Genomic DNA, 24,589 nt, shown 5'->3' with positions numbered 1-24,589 from the left:
TGTATGCATACAGTAGAAGTAATAATAATATAATAATACTACCCAATAGTAATAATAGTTTTATTCAAAATACTGAAATATTTACAAATATTTGACAGCGTTTATAGAGCATTTCTCTTCTTTTTCAAGTTTTACATTTCAGTTTATACTGTAGTTTTTGGCTTACACATGTGGGGAGGGGTAGTGGATTGAATACAATATTATACTCAGCATATTTACAGCAAAAGACAAAAAAAAAAAACAAATTTAAAGAAAAAATAAAGAAACCAAAAAACTATTAAAATGTGCACTGAAGGTGAGGATAAGCAAGTATTTATGTTAATAATGCATTTTAAAGTTTAGCTTACAAACTACACATTTTTGTATTGGAAGAAGGAGGTATAAATGTGAAGTATAGGAGCACAGACAAAAGAAGCACATCATATATATATATATATATGTCACATCATATATAGATGTGTGTAGAAACATATGAACATGTGGAGAAAATTTGGAGAATTTTTTTTTGGTTTGGATTAAGATAATTTGAAAATATCTACTTTACCTATATATAAAGGTCTTTGAGGCGACTGATTCTACTGAATTAAATTCACTGGAGGATACGTGAGTTTAATTCAGAAGGGCTCTAATTAGCAAATATATAACAGTTTATTTCAAAAGATGAGCTTTACAAATAAACACAGGGTTAAGTAAGAGTTGTTTACAACCTGAGAACAATCATAATAAATACTTTCATATTTGATTTACGTGTACAAAAAATCCAAACTCTTGTTATAAAACAATGAAAGTGCAGCTACAAATGATTAACACGAGATCAACAATGTCTTTTTACACGTTTAGCTTCTGTGTGTCTGACTCTGCCATGCGGTTTGAGCTTGTCGGAAATAGGCAGGATCAGATCAGTTGTTCACAGGTAAATCCCACTGTAAGCCAGTGGTTGCCCAAGGAGACATCAGCATTAGCGCGGTGACACGTTGTTAACCTGAATTGATGCAGTCAGGTGGCTCGTGGCTGTAATGTGTCGTGTCTGACATTGAGCTGTTTTGCTCTTATGTAACAAACCTTTCACAATGATTCATTTACAGACAGAAGAAAAACCAAAGGTTAAAACATTTTCAGTCCTGCATTGACAAAATGCACGATTTACTGTTATGAACATGTACTCACATTGTAAAGCCACACAAAAGCATGTTATAGTTAATTCTACAAAACCCCCCACATATTTTTAGAGTTTTCAATATGAAATACTAATACAAAAAGAATAGTCTGCCAAAATCTCAATGTGCAAAACAACCATCAGTATGCAGTGCTTTGCCCTGCTGTGTACTGCAACCTTACTATCGGTTCTTTAGCAGCACGCACAAGTCCTCACTCAGGTTTCTATGTGGCTTCGTTTAGCATCTCTTTCACCTTCTGTAATGTCTATGTTGCTCATAAACCGCACAGAACAAGCTAGCGCAGGCCAGTTAATGGTAAACCAGCAACCTTTGGGCCTGTTCCGATTGAAAGAAATCCTATTATGTGTGTTGGATCTCTTAGAGGTGCTGCAGTCATGAGCGTGCAGCCAGTAAATCCAAAGCCCTGCACTCTTTGGAGCCTTCAAAGGTGTCCTGCTGGGAGCGTTCGAGCGAGGAAGTGAGGGTGTAGGTGGAGAAGGCAGAAGGATCCGGCAGGAATGGAAAAATACAAAAAAAACCCCAAAACAACCAAAGTCCTCACACTGCTCGTGGCCCACAGCTGAGCTTGTGCTATTAAAGTTCTGCAGCCAACATGATGGAAGAAGAAATGAAAGAAAGGATTGCTTTATGGTTGACCAATGATCAAATAATGTATTTCCACTTGTCAGCCATTTTTGACACAACCATGTTATCAATTACTAGAAAAGGATAATCCTACAGCCCTGGGGTCAGCGTCCATCTTTAGTGGCAGGGATCAAAAGAAAGCTCAGTGAGGCCTCCGTGGAGCTCCACCGACTCCTCCGACCATGACATGACATCACCAACAAGGTGGCCGCCGCAGGTTGCTTGGCTGTAAATCTCACTGGATGTCAACACCCTGGACCAGAACTGGAGATCTGACAGCTCTCCCACAAAAGACTGAGTGACGTCAAAGCGGCCTCCCGTTGTGTCCTGTGGAGGGAGAAGCAAATGTGTCAAAATGTAGAGTTGATATTTAAAACGTTACTAGCTTCTAGGGATTAGAAAGTTGTTCTTTAAGATATGAAATTGGTAAAAATGACATTTTTAGTTTGACACAAATTTGATTTGTTTCATCAGTAAAGCCAAGGCCCTAAAAATGAAGCCAATACTAGAGTGTCTTAACCCTGCTTTCTTTCTAATGACCAACATCATTTAGACAATAGACAATAAAGATTCAGTGCATATGTTTATATCTACTGAAAGGCACCATACAAAGTCAGCTAAATCAAAAAAATTAAAAAATGGCCAATCTGACAACGTTTGGCCTTACAAGCTAGGCTCTCCACACTACAGACAGACTATCAGTCACAGTAAAGAGACCCTCTTACAAGTCCAAGGTTTAACATATCCAGATGTCATAAAAATAATCTGGTCCTTAGCCAGTCTTAAATGAGATAGATATAACAGATGAACTACCAAACATGACATATTAGATCATATCATTATTTAACAAAAATTAAATCACAATGCAGCAGCAGTATTGATACGAATTAAAAAGGAAAGTAGGAGCCAGGTGCTGGTAATCTATAGAAGCAGAAGTTTTAGCATTTTTCAGGTCAGGAAGTGTAACACAATGCCAAGAACAAAACATATGAGCAATGATCTTAAAGAAACACTTGTTCCTGCCCATCAGTCTGGAAAGGATTATAAGGCCATTTCTGAAACAAGTTCAAGTCCATCATTCTACTGTTAGACAGATTATTCACAAGTGGAAAGCAGCTGCCAATCTTCACAGGAATGGAGGCCATGAAGTGCTCAGAGAAAATGCACAAAAAACAAAAACCTCATACTGGAGACTGTAGAGGCCTCACTTAGCATGTTAAATGTTAAAGTTCATGACAGTATGATTAGGAAAAGACTGAACAAGTAGCACTTTTTTAAGGGGCTTAAAGAAGAAAGCCTTTTCTCTCTAAAAAGAACATGGCAGCACAGCTTAGGCTTGCAAGTAAGTTACAAAACAAACCACAAGACAACTGCAACAATGTCCTTTAGACAGATGAAACCAAAGTGGAAATGTCTATATGCAGAAACCAAACACTGCTTATCAACACATACGCCTAATACACTGTCAGGCACGGTGGTGGAGGGGTGAGGATTTGGACTTGTGTTGCAGCCACAGGACACAGGCACTTTGGAGTCATTGAATTAACCTTGAACTTCTCTACAAAGTGTCTAATATGAGGCCATCTTTTCAACAGCTAAAGCTTGGCTGACACCTGCTCATGCAACATGACAATGATTCAGAGAATGAAAGCAAATCTGCAACAGTATGGCTGAAAAAGACAAGAATGCATTGAATGCATTGAATGCAATACAATGCAGAATTACAAAAGCCCAGTTAAAATCCAGACCTCAGTTTCATTAAAATGCTGTGGTGGTTAAAGCAGCTGTGCATAAATGAATTCCTCTAAGAGTCAAACAGACAAGATTACTTGAAGTTACTGCCCCTATGCTGGTTCTACAAGATACTTTGGTTTAGTTTTTATTAAATAAATAATGACCCACACATTTGACTTTGTATTTACTCAATTTAAAACCTCTTATAGCAAACATTGGGGTATAAAATGAATTGAGATACCTATATCTGCTGATATAGTCTGTATGTGACATTATTATCCCACAGTCAGAAGGCATGTTGTGTGTCATACCTGCTCCTGACCAAGGATGAAAATCCCTCCTGGTTTGATTGGGTGCCAGGCTGACAGGTTCTGCCCTGTGCCTTTCTTCGCTCCATCCTGGTAGGCCTCCCAGACACCATCACGTGTGGACCACGTCACGCATACGTGATGCCACTTTTCATCTGTCATAGTTATGGGCAAAGTCGCCGCCTAAACAAACAGGTGGAGAGACAAAAAAAAGAGATTTTATTTATTTATTTACTTATTTTTTAATTTTTATTTGGAAAAAAAAATCTCATAAGCTTCAAGTAAAAGATTATCCAAGGGTCATGATGGCACGGTTTAGACCTGATCAAGCCTTACATGACGTGAGATTTTATCATGTTGATGGAGTAAAAAGAAAAAAAGACTCCTTCATTGTCATCTCTGATAGCCTGCCATTAATTTTGCATGAGTATTTACACAGTAGCAAGCTTTATGTGCAACTGTTATCGATTGTCGGGAAAGTGGATTAATACAACGTGTGAATCTTCTCTCATTTCATCCTCATAAAACAGTGTAGAAAAGTAATTAAACTCTTAGATTAATCTTCATTCTGAGATCATTTAACTGTGTCAATGATCAGTTTGATAACTGCCAAGTGTGTGACTTACAGACAACAAACACGTCAGTTTATCCCTCCTGGTATTGTCTGTGCTACAGACAATTAGGCCAATCAATTACAATAATCAGATTATTGTGTTGTTCGTTTGTTTGTTGAGCTCACTGCACGAAGTACTGGGGCACAGAAGGGAAATAGACAAACATCTGTCTTCCGTTTAGGGGAAAAGGAGAATTAAAGATTAGGAAGCTAATTGACTAATTGAATTATTTGTTTGTCAGCAGTCTGACTGGGTTACTGTCTGATTACTGTCATTTGAACTGAGACATCTGCAATCTTTTTCTAGGAGAAACAACCGAAAGACAATTGCAGGGGCTCGTTATATATGTCTTTATTAAGACGCAAGCTGTAAAATTCCAGGATCTGGTGAAGTTTAAAACAGTGCAAATAATATATAAGGCAAGGAAAGTGATGCTCCCAATCGAAATAAGTAAATGGTTCTTAGAAAGAGAAGGGAGGTATAATTTTAGAGGGAAGTGGAATTTAAAATTACAAAGAGTAAGAACAACATTGAAAAGGATGTCTATTTCAATAGCGGGAGTTAAATTCTGGAATGAGTTAAAAGAAGAAATAAAGGTCAGTAGTGATATAAACCAGTTTAAAATAAAACTCAAAAAAGAAATTTTAAATAAGTATAAGAATGAAGAAAATGCAATTAACCCAAGACAGCAGTCAAACTGATGTTTATTTTCTTCTGCAAATTAGCAAATCTAAATATAGTTTTAGTTGAACATGAGAAAATATTTTTTGTGATGTTATGTTCTAAGTTGAAGGCATTGTATACGTTTTTGTTGTTCAAATTTAGATGATGAGGATGTAAACCTGAGGGGGTAGGGCTAAATAAGTATATACTTCTGCCTACTCCTTTTCAAACAACTGCATGGAATGATTTTATGAAATGTTGGTGAATGTATATGTTTGAAATAAAAATGAACTGAACTGAACTGAAGTATACAGAAAAGTACCAAAATGTGAATAATTTGTTACAAGTGAAAACAACCAAAATAAAGTCAAAATCAATGTATATTATGCCAATGAAGTTTGAGGATATTATACATTTTAAGAAGACTGTTTTAGTAAAACAAATCAACATTATTTTGTTTGCTAAATAATACATACATAAATTACAGCAGATATTCAAAATGCTAATAACTGTTAAAAGGAACAACCAGTAAATGAGCTCTATAGTTTTTGTATATGAATTTGAGTATGTGATTGTGACATGAGATGACAATATTATATATATCATTTACATCGTTCTAGAGTCTTTACTAGAGAAGTTTTTTGTTGAGAAAAATACTCACACCAGAATAAATCTGGCAGATTATCGTCTTGCTCTGACTCTTATTTCTCGGTGGTATGGTACTACTAGCTGTCAGTGACACTGGTCGGTGTTGGTGAAAGTATATTCTTTTCTCTACTTTGGTACAGCCAAACTAGTGTGGAGTAATGCTGAACTTATACCTTGTTACTCTTTGATGCAGTGAAACGTGAGCCAGTTCTAAATCATCATCACACATTAGCCGATAAAGTCCTTCTTTTGCTCACCACAAGCAGTTTATTCAACCCGAGCCTGCTAGACTTTGATTAATCAGGATAACCTGGATTGTATGTGGTCTACAAACAGGAAACCAGATAGCTTCTGGGACCAAACATCTTCTGACTTGCCTAGAGATTCTTCACATTGATGTGCAAGTGTTTTCTTACAGTGATAAATTATTCAGTGACTGGTAAAAAGATCCCATAAACCTTTGCACTATAGGCTTCAGAACTAGCTTTTGTGTCCAGATTCATCAACATTTAGATCATAAATCACTGTGACATGACATGGTGACAGGCTTTACCTTGTCGTTAATTAGCAGCTCCATGGGATTGCTGCCCCATTCAATTAGTACCAGCTCATTAGCTTGCCCGGGCACCGCGTAGGAGAAGGGAGTGCCAAGACCAGGACCTGCACCTGCCTTCAGCCACAGGCAGATGGTCAAGGCAAAGATCTCCGTCACCACTGACCGCTTCATCCTGGCATACATGTAGTTAGTCCTCATGGGGAAGTCTAACAGGAAGGCAGTGGGACTCTTTAGCTTCTTTTGGTTCCCTGGTGAGATGGAGGATAAATTTAGAGTCATGTTATTCATTTGTGATGAACAAATACTGCTGTCAAAGACTTTTGTTAGACTATTTTCTATATGCATTAGAAACAGACAAGTTATTTTTTCTTTTTCTTGAATTGTTCCTTTTTCTGACCCAATTATTATGGAGATATTCTCTATCTACATGATATCAATATAATTTTTAAAGGCAAAACAATGCCCCGTGCTTGCTTTCATCATTCATCATATAAATTAGGTAATTATGTGTCATAATAATCTACTAGCACCAACCACAGCAACCTAACTAATGGAGTTTTTTTTTTTTTAATAGGGCAACCTCCAATAAAAGCCGGATAATAGTAGGTACAAAGATATTCTGTAATTATTTAATAATAAATGAGAATTCAAATTCATCCCTAAAATAAATCATGAGTGTGTGTAGCTATGTCTGTGCGTGCATGTATGTTTACCATGGTCAGTGCTGCTGTGATGCAGTTGGCTTAGTACTGTTTCCAGCTTGCTGTGTCCAGTGCCCCTCAGACTCGTTTCTTTACTGGTGTAAGGAAGCCGTCGCGGGGGATGATCATTGTCATGGTGGTGGTCATCGTGGTGGTCATTGCCATGATGGGTGTCATGATGATCATCGTGGTTGTCATGATGATCATCATGGTGGTTGTCATGGTATCCAGGTCGATGGTGGTGATCATGATCTCTGTGATGACTGTCATCATGATGACCATAGTGATCATCGTGATGATCGTCATGATGGTCATTATGGTGGCTGCTGAAATGATTATAATGCCGACCACGGTGCCCATCATAGTGGTGGTCATAATGGTGATCACGATGGCGATTATGGTGTCCAGTGTGGCGGTTGTACCCATGGCTATTGTGGTGGTTGCTGTGATGGGTATTGTGGTGGTCCTCATGGTGGTCTTCATGATGGTCATCATGGTGGTCATCATGATGGTCATCATGGTGGTCATCATGATGGTCATCGTGGTGGTCATCGTGGTGGTCATCGTGGTGGTCATCATGATGGCTATTGCCATGGTGGCCATCATGATGGCTATCATAGTGGCTGTTGCCATGATGGTCATCATGATGATCTCCATGGTGGTCATTATGGTGACCATAGTCATGGTGATCTCTGTAGTACCTGTGTAGCTGTTCCTCCAAAGCATTGATCTTCCTCTGCAGAAGTTCTCTCAGGGAGCTGGAATAGGAGCTGGAGGAGTTCCTGGCCTGTAGACAAAGAAAATAGTGCTTAATATACCTACCTATAAACGATCTATTACCTCCACAGAGTGAAAACATCAGTCCAATCTGGTTCCGCTATACTTTGTGTACTTAAAACTGATAATCCCCATCAATGTAGTAACAATTTCTTCTGCTTAAACCACAGCAATAGCAACAGAGTTCAACAGGTCCTGCTGACATTGTGGGAGATCTTCATAGAGCGTCTCAGCGATTTGTGCAGGGCAAAAATGATGTCAGCATTGACCTGGCTCACTTGAATAAAGAGAATGGGATTTTGGATTATTGCTGAAAAAAGGTCTCAAAAATAGAAATTTAGAATATGTAGGTGTTTTGATAACTAGTATAATCATCAAAAATCTAAGGACCCTTTAGGATTTTTAAAAGATTAAGTAAGATAGTAAAATGAACTAGAACATGGTAGTATGACTTTAATGTTCCCACCACAAAGCTCCTATGTGTGGCATCATGACATTTAATGTCTCTGAAGAACTTGGGTTTCCTGAAGCAGGTATTTGGGTATTCAGTTTCATATTTTAAAACAAAATGTGAAAACATGTGTAGGACTTGCGTTAACCACAGACCTCATTTGAAACATTCCAAAAATCAATTTAAATAAGGCACTGATTTCAAGACGAGGCTATTACAAACTCATTACTGGAGAAAGCTATTGACTTTAACTGCATGATTGTGACTCCTTGTCAGTTTTGTCTACTAGCAAAACTATAAAAAAGATTTTACAGAAAAAGACTGTAGGGGGAGAAAGGTGAGTAGTGGTAATAAGAGTTTTACTTCAACAGCTTTGCATTTTAGTGCTTTAAACAAGAACCAAAGGTTATATCAATACAATAGTACAAGAGGAACTTCAGTATGACATTTAAAAGTGTAGGGGGAAAAGTTTTCTTGTCCTCTTTTTTCCTCTCCCTCCTTCATCCTCGTCTTCCTCACCAGCAAATCCGACTTTGTTCCCTGCCAGCACACGCCACGATTAATAGCCTTGTCAGGAAGGATGAAGCTAATTGAAAGTGAGGTTGGCTAGCGCCCTTCGGTGCATGGCCAGAGGCTGGTGGTGTAGACATCCTGTTAGAGGGAGAGGCTGAGGGTAAATCCTGGCGCCAGTTCTGTTTTGTCTCACACCTTCAAGTGAGATCGAAAGGGATTTTTGGCAACACTTTCCCTCAGCATGACCTGAGACCACCTACACTAATAATGAAGCTTTTACAGGCCAGTTGGCAGCCAGGTTTAAGACTCACATTGTGACATCAGAATAATGAAAATGCTATAACCAAAGTGAGACAGCAAAACCACTTAAATAGTTGGGAATCTGGAAGGATTATAACAACTGTAAAAAACATCATTAAGATGTTTATTGCTTTGTAAGTTTACGTTAACGAATTTAACATTATTTTCTTTTTAAACAACACAAACTCTTGATATGAACCAGAGTTATGTTTTCATTTTAAGAGACCTCTAGCACTTGTCTTAGTAAGTGCCTGTATCATTTTTCTTGGTGTTGTTCTAAAATGTGTTTAATGTTGTAGGGGGTCTCATTATAAATTTGTTTTTGGTGTTTGAACCCAGTGAGGGGGTTGATATGTTAATAATATGGAAGAACTTAAACATAAAGTAGTACTGGTCTATATGAAATTTTCCCCATTCACGACAGCTATATGGGGAGTGAATTTTAATATGCTTTACATGCTGTAATGTTAACAAATCTGATAGTTGGTGCCTTTTTGTCTTGTTCAGCTTTTGATTGTACTTAGGGTATTTTGTTCTATGCCTGTTTTTTACCAGCCAAAGTTGTCATAGTAAATTATAGACACCATGTCTTGATGCATTCTCAATCATCCAGGAAAGTAAATCTCCAAAAGTTGAATCTGTTCATCTGGACGTAGCGTTTTTGTGGGAGAAACCTTTCGTCACTCATCCAAGTGACTTCTTCAGTCTCAGCTGACTGCAGGTTTCCCCAATCTTATAAACAGTACATTTGCATAATGACTGAAACCAGCCCACTGAAGGAACAATGGGCTGGGAGGTCAGTTCCTTAATCATAATTGTGCAAATTCCCATGACCACTGATCAACAATCACTGACCAAAACCCACTGATCAAAGACCACCGATCAATGGTCATGAGTACCATTCACAGAGAGTTGGGGAATGGCAGCAATCACAGCATTGTAAGATGGCGAAAGCCATTCCCCAACTCTCTGTGAATGGTACTCATGGCCATTGATCAGTGTTCTTTGATCAGTGGGTTTTGGTCAGTGATTGTTGATCAGTGGTCATGGGAATTTGCATAATTATGATTAAGGAACTGACCTCCCAGCCCATTGTTCCTTCAGTGGGCTGGTTTCAGTCATTATGCAAATGTACTGTTTATAAGATTTGGGGAAACCTGCAGTCAGCTGAGACTGAAGAAGTCACTTGGATGAGTGACGAAACGTTTCTCCCACAAAAACGCTACGTCCAGATGAACAGATTCAACTTTTGGAGATATAGACACCATGGTGACTGTAGTAGGTTTGGGGAGATCAACACCCAGTCTGACATGTGTCAGACTGGGTGTCTAGGGTGTACCCCACCCAGAGAGGTGGGGTACACCCTAGACTTTCTTGCTGTGAGCCAATGGTGTGCTTTGGAAAGTCTTAGAAATAACTGACTTTCTATGTCAATAACTGATGCTGTTTGAGGGGAGCTGGAGCCGAATGATTCAGTTTCTTTTTTTATAGTGACAGAAGAAATAAAGATGGCTTGGAGAACAGTGAAGGAAATTGCAGGACTTCATGGAAAGTTTTGAAAATATGATCCTGTAACCTTATTCCAGCTTTCATTTGCACTTCTCCACATCCTGCTGGCTGTTAGGGTTAAACAATCGTGGGTTTCCAGCATGACTGTACTTTTGTGAGAACCACAAGACAAAACTTTGATTTGCATTTGGTATGAATTCATTATAACAATGATTAGTGATTAGCTGTGTAGGGTAAACATTCATTTTAAATATATAGTTATATTATAAATATATATTTATTTTAGAGAATGTTTTTAGAGAGAAAGTGATATGTTTGTGTGTGTGTGTTTGTGTGTGTGTGTAGTGATTTTCTTTAAGGCAAGAGATTACACACAAGTTCAAACACAAAAAAGCTAAACCAGTATACAAGAATTACTGGGGAAAAAAGATTTTTCTTTAATCTAAACTCATTGTCATTCTGCCGGTGTTTAAATACTGTAGACTGCTTGTTTTCCACCAGGGGAGCTTAACTCATCCTACTCCTGCTGGCACACAGAGGTTAAGATCAGGGGTGAGAGCTAATCAACTTAGAGCTTCTTCCTGTTTTGAGCTCGACCTTGGCCACTGATATCCAGGAGAAAGACAGAGAACGATGCAGAGAGACATTAACTTTTATGGTTTTGAGACAATAGTCAAGCAGCTTTCATATTAGCTTTGTGGGTGGTACGTGTTTCATAGTGACTGGTGGGTGGTTTGAGATAAGTGTGTGAGACAGATTGCCCACAACTTCTGAATGCTAATTTTTTTTTAATTTCCCCCAAATTATTGCAAAAACATAAATTAAAAAGTAATGATTTAGTCCTGAGAATATGCATTAACTATGAAGCAGTAAAATGTACAACATCCATAGAATAACCTTCAGGTTACTATGTCCTAATGAAACATATCCCTCGTTTTGGCAGCAGATAACAAAGGCAGCTGATTCGGTGACTGAGCATGTGACTCTCAGTGATGTAAGATGTGACCCCAATTAAGTCAAACCTTTAATAGACTTCTGTTTGTCTGCAGCTTTTCTTTGCAGACACATTATAGACAATTTGAATTTTTTGTGTGCAAAAAGTGTAGTAGGTAAGGTTTATGAAGTACACATACACACTCACAAAGTGCCAAAATAATTACAATTAAAAACAAATAAATGAATAAATAATTAAAACAGAAATAATAAAACAGATACATAAATAACATGAGAGCATTAAAAAAGCACAACTCCACCCAAATGGCGCGGACCACAATTACCACGATTAAAGCAGCTCGAGCTCTTATTGGTATCTACCATCACACAAAATTGTGATATTTTAAAACATGGGGACCCTAGACTGTTAACAAACAGATACTAAGCTCACCAATGACAGCACTCAAACTCCATTGATACAAGAAGGCCTTCAATGAACAACAACAATGAACAATGCTGTGGATTGTTCATTGCTGTGCATTGTTTCTGCCCTCAGAAAGCTTGGAATTGGGAACACTGCTATGCAGGATCTGTGTTATGGACGGTCCTCAGAGGTCCAGGCAGACACGGTAAAGTCACCGTTTGGTAAGCTAAGACTTTAACAGCCATTTCCCTCATAATTTATTGCAGTGCAATCTCAGTTTAATTACTCGGTTCACACTTTTTAGTATTTCTCCTGCATGACTGAGGAAGATATTCAGTGGATGTTCCCATGCAGCTCAGACTTTGGGAAGTAGCTCTCATGTATCTTTGAAATTAAAAAAAAGGTCATTGTGCAGCAATTTTTAAAGCATGGCACTTTTAAAAATTACAAAACAAATCAAACTGAAGATACTGCATGGTCCCAGTCACCTGTCCTAATGCGTAGTGAGTTCATTTATCCAGTTGTTTTTTTTTTTTATTAAGTGCTGTGAGTACACTACAAAAATGATCAAACTATAATCTTTCATGCTTACCTGCAAGTTCTCCAGCCTCTCCTTTAGTGTCTGCAGGGTTTTTCCAGTCTGTTCTGGAGAGAAGGAACTGTGTTTGCTATATGACGAGCCCTTCCTGTAGTGGTCCAGTCTGTGGCTGCCGTGGGAATAATGGTGGTCATTGCTGTGATATCCTGAAGGCCCATGGTGCAGTGACAATGATGCATGATGGCTGCCGTGATGTCCATGATGGTCGTCATGGTGGGTACCGTGATGGTTGTTATGATTGTTATCATGATGGTTATCATGATGGTTTTCATGATGGTTTTCATGATGGCTATCGTGATGATTGTCGTGGTGGTTGTCGTGATGACTGTCATGGTGACCAGTGCTGTGGTGACCCCCAAAGCCCTCACATAAGGTGAGCTTAGCAGTCAGCTCCCTGATTGTCTCTCGCTGGTCCAGGATGGTTTCCTTCTGCCTCACAAGGCTCTCACGCAAGTGCAGAATAGTGGCTTTGGCCTCGTCGGACATCATGCCTCGCCTGCTCCCACCATTGTGGTCACTGCTATGGCTGTTACTGCTTGGTCCATGGGGCACATTGGGTGGCGAGTAGCAGCTGGGATCTGCTTCTGGGGGAATGGGAGTACAAACAAATTTGGGGCTAATTCCATAATCATATTCTATGCCAGGTAAACTACCTGCTGCTGCTGCACATGAAAGGAAATAATAGAAAATAAGAGATCGTAGGGGGATGAAAGGGAGGACAAGCCCCAGAGTAGCTCCCACCCGTTGCATGTGCTTTGTAGACAAAGGCATTTGGCTCAGAGCATGGACGTCTCTGGCCATATCTGGTCAGAGTCCAAATTATTCCTTGAAAATTGACAGTCTTCAAAGGCTTTAGTTTTGTGGGGACAAACACCATCAATGGAAATCATTTGCTTCTGCTTGAGAGGTGTTGGTGCTAATCATGTCAACAAAATAAATTCCCTTTAGAGGATAAGTGACAGAAACTCCAAGGAAGGGTTCTAAAACTGGGGACTGTCAAACTCCAGCTGCTTGTCTTCAAGAACACCTTTTAGAATCACACAAGCTTTCTTGGCTCCATGGTAAGTTAACAGGTTGAGAAAGTTCAGCTGATAGATTCATCCACTTTGTTTGAGATGAGGTGCTGGGGCACCGCCAGACAGGTGATTTCTTCTGGCTTCAAAGACCTTCTGTGTTCGACGGCCAGGAATAATCCTTTTAACTTTGGCTTCTAACCATCCATCACATTGCCCTTACCTACTGGGAGACAGAGGAAACAAGATATCAACAAAACAAGTCAAGAAGAAGAGAGACATAATGGAAACAAACAGCTAGCTCAAGCTTTGATCATCTCCACTCATGGTTTTAAGTATTATTTACAGTGCAATTAATATATGATTCAGCCAACTGGAACAACAACAACAACAACAACAAACCCAAAAAGCTACAGGTTGTGGAAAAAGTAAGACTGTCAAGAGGCAAAGTGAGACAAAGCAGAGAGGTCAGAACAGGTTTAAAGGACAGGAATTGGGTCATGGCTGAATTAAGAGGTAACTGGAGACCATCTTAATTACTAAGTGAGTTTCCGGATCACACTCATTTTTGAACTTGACCGCAATATCGATGTAAACAAAACCATAAAGAGTTTCATGACTCAATCATGGTTTTGATGCACTCATATTGAGAAGGAACACTAGATAAACACCTTTTTCAAAATTATCTTAAAAATCTGCTTTTGTTATAGTTCTTGCTGCAGGAAGGTACCAGAAAAGTTGCAATTATGAGAGCTGTTCAGCATCATAAGCAGTTGATCTCCACATATTAAAATGCTCATCCATGTGGTCAGCATGTTTTATTTTAACCAGCAGACTGCAGTTTAAGTTCAATGACTCACACACAGACAGACAGCACAGAGGGGAGGGCTGATTGGTGGTGGTGGTTGGGGGTCTTCAGGGCTGCAGCAGGCCACAGTATAATCAGATTATGGTCAATTAATCTTCCGTCAAAGCCACAGGGCAACCATTCACATAATGAAAGCTGGTTTTCTGCTGAGACAAGGGCATGCCTGTTGAGCCCAGTCACTCACATGAGTCTCATGAATCAGTGTCAGAACTTGTCCGCCCTCAGCCTGCCATGCTGACTGACTATTTAAAAGCAGCACGGCAAGGAGAGACAGAGTCATACTCGAAGAAGAGGGATGTCCACATTATTATTGCACAGAAGAAAAGCATTCAACCACATCTACTGTACAATAGGTGTTCCTTATTGATGATGGACAACTAATAATAATGTATTAATAATTTATTTTTTTGGTTTATACTTGTTCTGCTAGACCTGTACAGCAGAACAAGAAACATACATCTACCGCATGCTCGTTGGTCTTGCCAGAGAGCGCGATGCAAAGCCAAGAAGAACAAGTTTCAGAGCACACAGGAAAAGATAAGGAGCTTGTTCTTTCTAAGCTCCTTATCTTTATAGCCCGTCACCAGTTCAAACACCCAACAACACACATTACATTAAGTACAAACATCCGATTTTCTGGCACCGCCCTTTCTGTGTCACTGTCCTTCTGAGAAAAACGACAATGACAATACTTTTGTTTTTTGAGATTTTCAGCCTTTTTTTTTATTTTTTTTTATTACATATTAGCTTAGAATTTCTGGGAAATATACCAGTTGTCTTTCTTGCCAAGGGGCAAATAAGAACAGCGCGTGTGTACAGTAAATATGAAACTACAGCCAACAGCCACATAGCTTTCCATGAAGACCAAAAACAGAAAGCCTGGCTTTGTCTAAAGGTGACAACATCCACCTTTCGTTAAGTCTAAAGCTCACTAATTGATGAGCTCTAACTTGTTAGTCTAATTTGTACAAAACCTGATATGTTAATGTGATAAGCTATGAATTCTCAGGAGATTTTGTTTACAGGATACAGTGACTCTCTGATTCTGACTTACTTCTGCTAAATTTGACAGAAGTTTCTCTTTTCTATCAGAAGAAATGACCGATTTAGCATTGAGGCATTAATTCTATAAACATAACACAAGTGCTTACTGTCAAAAGGATAAACAGAACCATACAACTTACCACTTTAGTAGTGTAATGATTTGGATGAAATTTAAATTTTAGAGAATTCTGGCTGATACTTTGATATAACATCTGAGATCATGCCATTATTTAGATCATTAATAGATTAATGGTGTCACATATTTCATCATTAGAAACACCGCAGGATTCATCAGCCATTTCTTAAAAACAAACATGTTTTGTCGAGAGGCATTTAACGATGTGCACGCAGCCACTACGTGAGAGCCATAATCCAACAGTGTGCCCCGCTGTCTGATACTTAAGGACACCATTAGTGGAGATTTACACAACATGATACCTCACTGAGACACGTGGCATCACATGCTAGTCCAAACAGCATTGCTTTATGTACAACATTATAATGATTGCTAGTGTTTATAACCTTCCTTTGTCAAAGATAGAAAGGGTAGGAGAACCTTGGACCTGCATACATTTTTTCTTTGCCTTGTGGGCAAATGATCAGGTTTCCATTGAGCCAACTTTTAATTTGGCTCTACATAACCTGGGCTGAGTGAGATCTAACTGTGCTCTTGTCATGTGAAAGTAGTACAACAACTTTAAATTTGCATATTTGCACAGACTGGTAAAGATAACTGGTTGCTGTATTTCCAATTTTATATAGGTTTCCATGCTAGCATGCATGCAAAGACACAAATCAACACACCATTTGTGTCACTTTGTTGTGCCTTCATGTTCGTGATGTGTCTTGAGGTTTGCAGAACGCTGTTAAAATTTAGCTACCAATATAAGTGAGACTCATGTTTATGGAGGCTGCACAGACACCATAATGGGTGACATTATTATACAGCAAAGCTTATATTCTTTACAAAATGTAGGCTGCTGTAACTGCTCCTGATGATTATAGTGGAGACATTTAAAACATATTGTTGTTATTTTATGATTCATTATGTTTTTGTAAATAGGATAAACAATGAACTCGGCTATAATTTGGTGTCATATCAGTACTATACTCTGCCTTTGCCCACCATGATCAAGATAGATGGCTGGATGGATTAATAAACAACAAAAGTTTATATTTAATTAATCCAGTTAGCCTACATTAAAAAAAGACATATTAAAATGTGTCACTGACTTATAAAATATGTTGTATGCTGTGTATAAAACTCATTTAAAAATCCATAAAGCAGGTTTTTAATGCCATAAAGCTGTTCTCCAGTACAATATAGAAAGGATGTTTTATTTTCATATTTAAAAAATATATTCTTAAAATTCAGAATATAATCGCAGACAAAGCAGAAACCTTTTTCTAACTTCTATCAAATTTCCCAAATGTCATCGTTATTTTTCCTTCCTTTTCGAATGGAATTGTTCACATTAGGTTTCCTTAAAGAAATGATTATCTTTTGTCACTTTCACTCCTTCAGTAGTTAAAAGCACAAAGTGACAGGGCTCCTTTGAAGATTCACTACATCAAGCTGATCTCGTCATCTGATCAGCTCGTGTCTCCCCCGTACGGATCACATCCGTGTCCTCAGAGCTCCTGCTTCTTTTTTCAAGGGTGACGGTCAAATAGGATTGGTTGGATGTAATGCTGTTTAATGAGGGATTGGCTGCAGGGTCCTGGTTCTGCCAGATGATCTCCCTCCAACCCACAAGTTGCTGTTGCCACACGTGTCACTGCAGAAGAAGCGCATGTGCTTGACACGCAGCCAGTAGCTTGTGTATTAATGTAATTTGCATTAATACACATTTTGCAGCTTTTCCTAACAGCTGTCTTATTTAAATTGCTTATACAATGGACTATTTCAGTGGCTTTTCCAGCATTTATAATAGATTTGAAAAGCTTTGTGTGTTGACAGAGCTCAAGTTCATTTTGTACTTGTGTCAGGTGACACAAAAAAGCCAGTTTTTATACTACACTTGTATTTTGCTTTGATTAAGATGTGCACTTTGAAGGCCCTTGCTTGGGTCAGTTATCCACGTTCAGTTTCCAACTGAGTGGCCTTGCCCTGTCTGCAGCTTAAAGGCCCCTCCCTCACCTCCCTACCTATCACTGCACGAGATCACCTCAGTTGTCAGGTGCTCTGGCTGGACCCTAAGCTCTGTGCTGAGGTGAGTCATGTCCGTCTGAACGTGACTGGCCACAACACTGAACAGCCAAGTGGCACTTTGACGACTGATGATGCATAGATGTTGTGATATGTGTCAGAGTAATATATCAGTGCACAGACTCCTAACATTAAGCAAAAGGCTGCAGGACAATTTCACTTGAAGTAATTGAAACTTGGACCAACCATACTGTGTGTTTAGATTCACTGTAGAGTAACTGACACAATGCCACACATGTAACTTGATACTGAATGGCCTTCACTGATTTAATAACCTCCAGGGCCGTGCTTCCGAAGAGGATTCATTTGACAAAATATAAATGTTCACTAGGAAAAGTCTGACGTGCTGCAGTAGTGTTTAAGTGTGTAAAATCTCACTGTCAGATGTTAGATTGCTATGGTGACCACTGTAGGATGAAACCATTTTAAACGATTAAGAGATTAAAAACATTTAGCCTGTACCTGTGGCTAGCCAACCCGATTTTACTACTCTTTATGTATTAAAACATTCGTGTACACCCCATATTATTAAAATACTACAGGAAAAAAACCCCTAAAAATATTTTGCTGTATTTTACAATTTTATACACAAGTCATGTCTTTGAAGTGGATGTAGCATTGTTGGACTTGAACGCTTGTGTTTCATGTGGTGTGAGAATGTAATCAAACTGTTTATTGGTGAAAAAATGTGATTTTCAGGATATTCTAACTTTAACTGACATCATGTTAGCTCGTAACCAGCTGCTGTTGTTGTTTAGCTGGCTCATCAGCTGTCCAGAGATGGGATGGACTCATGTCTAATCTGCTGACTATCAGGACTACATGAGTATATTTATTTAACTTTTCATGTGTTACAGCCCTGACTTTAATGCAGGAAGTGAGACTCAAGGTGAGGAGAAGGTGGGTGAGGTTGAAATGAGGGAGGAAGGATCGGCTGTCGAAGAGGTGCATAAAGATAAGCAGATAGAGTTGGTGAAAACGTACATATATAAATGTTAAAGGGTTACAAAGGAACTTATTAGGCATACTGCGTATGTGGTTGGTCTCTAGTCACATACGTAAAACATGATTAGGCGGAACGGCAAAGTCCATCCAAGTCACTCTATTTAAGACAGTGAGACAAGATGGCAGCTTCCACAAACTTGTGTCTGCTCCTACTGTATGTATTTTTAATGGATTCAATCTAAGTACATGAGAATGCATCAATTTGTTGGAAGACATAATTACACAAGTACAATGTTCTCTTTTTTGCTAAATAAACTTCATGACATCTGACATATTTAAAGCCAATAGATGATTAGTCCCCAAAGAACTGTTGTATAAAAAAATTAGTATAGAGAGTTTAAAAATGTATGCCTCGAGACACAGTCATTTTTCAGAAACTGCTGCATAAATGGAAAATAAATCAGTTTAAAAGCAATGCCATGTTTGTGCCTGACAGCATCTATCAAATGCCTCCATATATAAGATTACACACAAAAGAGATTTGGCAATCACATCCTGAGCAGCTTGTGCAGTATGTACTTTGTATTAGCATAAAACTATGAGTGAAAGTAGAGTTTTTACTTATTTTATATGTTCTTATGTGAGGATACTCTTCATTATTAAAACTTTGGTTAGGTATGTTATGCAAAAGAAACGCCTCACAGTGCGTTAATGAGCGAGTCTAAAAGTCCTAAAAGCAAATAAAAAAAACTCTTTCTTTAAAAAAAAAAAAAAGTTTTTTAGTTGTGAGATGAAAAAGCTATTGAATGCTCAGGTGGCATTTTTAACACCGTAACTGGTTGGCTTGTTTTTAAATTAAGTTGCATATTAAAATAATTCAAAAGGTCTGAATTTCAGTCAATATTTTTTAAGCTAGTGTTTCAACATTTAATGAAATAATAAACGAGTTAGTCTGTCATTTTAGATTTCATTATGAAATGCAATAGAATGACAGTTATTTAAAGAAAACATTATCTTATGTATCTGCTGTATCATATGTAGTTCACACGCTTCGTTATTTTAATACAAGATTCAAACTAAACATTAGCTCTTCATACTGTAGCTTTAATAAATAATAAATAAAAAAGTATTTTAGTAGCAATATCATTGCTCCCTATTAATATAATCACCAGTGGAAGAGCCTATGAGTTTGTATACCACTGTTTTTTTTTATATTGGGGACATAGGATATGGGGTGGCTGAAGCTCAGGTGGCAGAGCAGGTCAGCCACTAATCAGAAGGTCGGTGGTTCGATCCCAGGCTGCTCCAGGCTGCATGCCAAATATCCTTGGGCAAGATACTAACCCCATGTTTGCCTACTGGTAGTGGTCAGAGGGCCCGGTGGCGCCAGTGTCCGGCAGCCTCGCCTCTGTCAGTGCGCTCCAGGGCAGCTGTGGCTACAATGTAGCTTGCCATTGCCAGTGTGTGAATGTGTGTGTGAATGGGTGAATGACTGAATGTAGTGTAAAGCGCTTTGGGGTCCTTAGGGACTGAGTAAAGCGCTATACAAATGCAGGCCATTTACCATAGGATATAACATCATCTATTCCCAGGCAAAAATTCATTTAAATGTCTTATTCACAATGACACAATATTTAAAAGTCCTTATGTGCCTTTTTTGTTGTTCAGATTTGTATTTTGTTGTTAAAGCTCCCGTTTTACATTTGTCAACATGAAAAAATGCCGAAAAATTCCTGACATCGCTCAGTAAAAACAAAGCTGCATGCTTGAAGTCACTAGTAAAATAGGATAACGTTTAACATGACCGCTGCACCAAATTACAGAGACATATTATTAAGCATTATAAAATATACCTGCTTAGCTGACTGACTGTTTTATTTCCACAGACATACAAATCGTTCCAAATTACAACTGGAATGACTCCTCAGCCCTGGAAATATACAGCAGCCATATTGTTACAGTGAACCAGCTGACAGACAGCAAAATGTGATCAAGCATGATAACAAGCACTGTGCCGATATGTCGACTCATACACTAAAGCTCTCTGCCTTCCTGTCAGTACAAAGCAGGCAACATTTTAACAACTGGAAAAAGGATAAAGAAGAGTTACAGGTGTCCCTTTTGAACCTAATCATGCCTCACATTCACACAGCAACATGAAATTACAGTTTAGAGCTGGTTGGGTCAACAGCCCTCTACTGTGAAGCCGCTAAGTGCGCTGGTTGCTGAGAGGCTTTGTCGCACCCTTGTACTTTTTAATTTAGTGCATTTTGATGTCAGTAAATTAGCCAACTGTCATTTTCACAAAAGTGAAGCCTTTTACTAAAACCTGAGCATCATTTCCAACACTCGTTTCTGTGAACTTTGTCCTCAGTCACTACCCACAGCACATGCTCATAGGCGACAAAAGGCTTGTAAATCTTGTATATCAACAGTTTTACCTTCAGTGTAAAAGACCAGTACGCCGTCAAAATCACTACACATCTCACTCTAATCGGCCTGTCAAGATCCTGCTCAACTTGTCTCAAAACTTTACATAAAGTCCACATTTTATAAGAAAACATGGTTTAAAATTGTGGGGAAAAAAGCCAAAACATGTTGTAATAATAACTCTACTTTCCACCAGCGCATAATGTAAATGCTCATTACATGAACTCAGTCATTCCCTTTGTGTTGGTGTCAAGAATTAACAAGTTAACACATTACCTGACTTTACTATGGTACAACTTCAGAGACCACCCTCAGTGGGGTCACCATAATCAGGATGACTGGGAATAGTTGTGGCAGTGTGGAAAGCTCTTAGGCTCAAGTGTTGAGAGTGACAACATTAATCAACTAATGTGACAATACACTGGCTTAGCATAACAGTTCATATGGATGGCGCCATGCAGGAAGCTCAGGTTTCTTAACAAAGGTCCAGACAGTGCAGTGTAACAGGCGGATCTTTGACTAGAAGGCATTTTAATTCTAACGGGTAGTAAATTATCTTTTTTCTTTATTTTCAGCACTAAAAGCATTCCCTGTGTCTCTGAGAACAAATCTTTGCTATCTTCTGGATTTTTTTTTTTTTTTTTTAATTTTTAATTTTTTTTTTTTTTTTTATCTGTGTCAGTTTTCTTTGGTGCCTTGATTTCCTAAAGAGGAACTTCAGGTAGGCCTATTAGTATTTCCCATAATTGTAATGTCCAGTATCGATTCTGTAAAGTTTGATTTTCTTCTCATCATTTTAAGGGTTAAAGTTGCAGTTTTCACAATAGCTTGGTTGCTTATCAGTGCTCTTTGGTGAGAACAGGTGTCACATTTCTAAAGACGTGGACTTCTGATCTGAACTGTGATGGATCACCTTCACATTTTGTTTGACCTCTTTAAGCTGCCTCTGCCCTCGCTGTAGCTAATGAAGAGGCGTGAAGCCAAAGGCTCAGTGCCGCACGTGGCCTCAATCGATCTCCACTGAACAGATTTGACCAAAACTCGTTGGGATACACAGGAAGGGAACGTTATCACAGGTATGCTATGGCTATACTGCACAAATGTTCACTGAAACAAGAATCAATGAACAAAATAAGTGTAAAAAATCACTGAGATACAACTGTGGATATAAGAAGGTACCACCAACAGAGCTACTACAGAAAATCTGAGAAGAATCTTCACTTTTAAAATGTTGCACCCATGAAAGAATGGTTGAGTTCAATAAAATGCCAAATACGTTAAAATCTTAGCTTCACATGAGCCAAAGCTCATCAAAAATACACTGAATATAACACAGACGGCTGAAGGCATATGCAGAGATGAGGACAAATCAAATATTATAAAACCTCTTATGTGTTATACTAGTAACAGAATATTAGCATGCAGAAAAAAATACTATAAGTAGTAAACAAAAGACTGAAAACTCTTAAAAGTAACCATAATTATGCTGAATATTACTTCACTGGTGATTCGTCCAGGGTGGTACCGCTGCCTCTCACCCTGTGACGGGTGGAACAGCATTCAGCCTCATTCCTCCAGTTTACTTTATTTGAATTTCAAGCAGTTTTAAAGCAATTACTTCTAACGTGTCAATAAGCTCTTGAGAAAGACATCTGTTGAAGACTGTCTAGAACAAAGGGACTTGAATCACCTACAGTACCAGGCATTCATTTTAACACATTTTCACAAAATATCTTAACTCATCTGACCTCAGATGATTCAGCTCAGTTTACTTTGTGTCTTATGGTTAAATAAGATGCAGATAATAAAGTATCACACCTACAGTTTATTAGAGATTCACAGAAGTAAAAGTGTAAAAAGTAGATTTTTTTGATGAGGATTTGACTGGATAGTTACATTTGTAGCACAAAAAGTCAGAACTGTGGCCAGTAAATCTACTGATTTACTAATATGTAAAATCCCATTTATTTATATTTATTTGAGGTAGGTACATATAGCAGCTAAGCTACAGCTTATGGTAACTGGTTGACAGAGGCCTCGTGAGAAAATCCTTAAATATGCATTGCATAACTAAATGAATCACACTTTATAGAAGCTACTTCCAGTTGCTCTGTTATTCATCAGAGGTGGCCACAGCGGGGAGTTTTTTTTAAAACGCCGGATGCCCTTCCTGACACTACCCAAAGGGATTTGTGTCTCGTCACAGGATCAAACAGGGGCTCTTTCGCATGTTAGGCGAATGTGTAAACCAGTACACACTAAATAAATCACATATTATATTAACAAATCAGAAACACGGCTCTCTCTAAAGAACCACAAACTATTTAAACTTAATTTACTCATTTCATTCAGTCTGTGGAAGCATTACATCATCCATGGGGCCGTGAATTTCACTTTACTTTGTTTATCAACAATAGTTGATTTACTTGCTCACAAGAGAGATCGTTTAGGAATCTTCCCAAAGGTCGATATTTTAGAAAACAGTGCATCATTTCGTTAAAAAGAAACAAAGCTTTTCTTACCTGTTGCAAGTCTGGAGTCGCCAAGGTGGTTAGTCCATTCAACACACTGATCAGCTTGAGGAGGATTGGCTTTAGGTGGATAATTTTAACTCTCTCTCTCTCTCTTACCCTTTCTCTCTCTCATCACTCACTCTTCTGCGCACACACCTGACTACTTTTTTTTTTTTTAATTGTACTTCAATAACAAAATGTTTAACTCTAAATGTTCAGGTAAAAACTTTTAAAACCTCAGCAATGCAAGAAAAACCAACAAAAGCAATCATGAGACCTTTGGACTAATTTTTGGACTAATAGGCAATCGTGCACACTAAAGTGATCACCTGATTTAGGAAATGTGAGCGTGTCTTCCTTTGCTTGTACTTTGAATAAACTGCAGACTCTTTCAGGTGTCTTAGATAAGATAGAGGCAAGTTGGATCACTCCTGTCGCTTTGGCATCATGAAGTAGATTTAATTGAAGATTTGGTTGTTGAGCCAATAGCTTTTACTCAGCTCACACAAATCGCAACCACGCCCAACCGTGTACAATATTTAGTGCTACACAAGATCAGTGACGATTCAGACAGATAAAGTCCTACACGCCTTGACTGGCTGGTTCTCAGGACTCCTATTGGTGTCATTAGTGTACTCAACAACAACAAACTAAGTCACGTTATTGAGCAGTTTTGCAGATGTTTTCAAAAAAAAAATCCATGTGTCCAGGACACAGTTACCTCACCTCTAATACAGGGGGCCTGTCATTGCCCATTTACCCTCTCTCTTAAAGGTAACACAAGTGCTCCAAACTATCCTTAGAAAACTGTAGCTGCACTGCATACAAAACAATGGAGGATCAAAGCAGAAGGATACAGTAGGAGCTGTTGTTGTCATCATGGCCGCAGGCAGTCTGAGGGCTGTACGATGAAGAAATATTAATAAGCGAGGAATGCTGAGCCCAAAGGCAGTGTTTTGAAGGTGGCTCTGTTTTTACCTTTTTGCCTGGCTGGATCACCACGATGAGCTAAGTTGAACACATAACCTGGAGCACG

The 24,589-nt window shown here is 38.6% G+C and overlaps 1 protein-coding gene across 2 annotated transcripts; it reads right to left on the bottom strand.

Annotated features, from left to right (window-relative positions):
• Positions 1-46: 46 nt before the first annotated feature.
• LOC134619733 (sarcoplasmic reticulum histidine-rich calcium-binding protein-like) lies at positions 47-23,783 on the bottom strand. Of its 2 annotated transcripts, none has more exons than XM_063465562.1 (6): positions 23,563-23,783; positions 12,526-13,770; positions 7,039-7,813; positions 6,323-6,573; positions 3,848-4,027; positions 47-2,129 (listed from the first exon to the last, which is right to left on the bottom strand). In XM_063465562.1, the coding sequence occupies exons 2-6, from the start codon at positions 13,330-13,332 to the stop codon at positions 1,920-1,922; spliced, it is 2,223 nt and encodes a 740-aa protein (XP_063321632.1). In that variant the 5' UTR covers positions 13,333-13,770; positions 23,563-23,783; the 3' UTR covers positions 47-1,919. The 2 variants fall into 2 exon arrangements, with proteins under 2 accessions (XP_063321632.1, XP_063321633.1); XM_063465563.1 differs by having other exon boundaries at positions 12,526-13,767.
• Between the last annotated feature and the right edge of the window lie 806 nt (positions 23,784-24,589).

This window comes from Pelmatolapia mariae, linkage group LG22 (genome assembly GCF_036321145.2).
Source record: "Pelmatolapia mariae isolate MD_Pm_ZW linkage group LG22, Pm_UMD_F_2, whole genome shotgun sequence".
Lineage (NCBI taxonomy): Eukaryota > Metazoa > Chordata > Actinopteri > Cichliformes > Cichlidae > Pelmatolapia > Pelmatolapia mariae.
The sequence above is the reverse complement of the archived record's forward strand: the minus strand, read 5'-3'. Positions and strand labels throughout refer to the sequence as shown.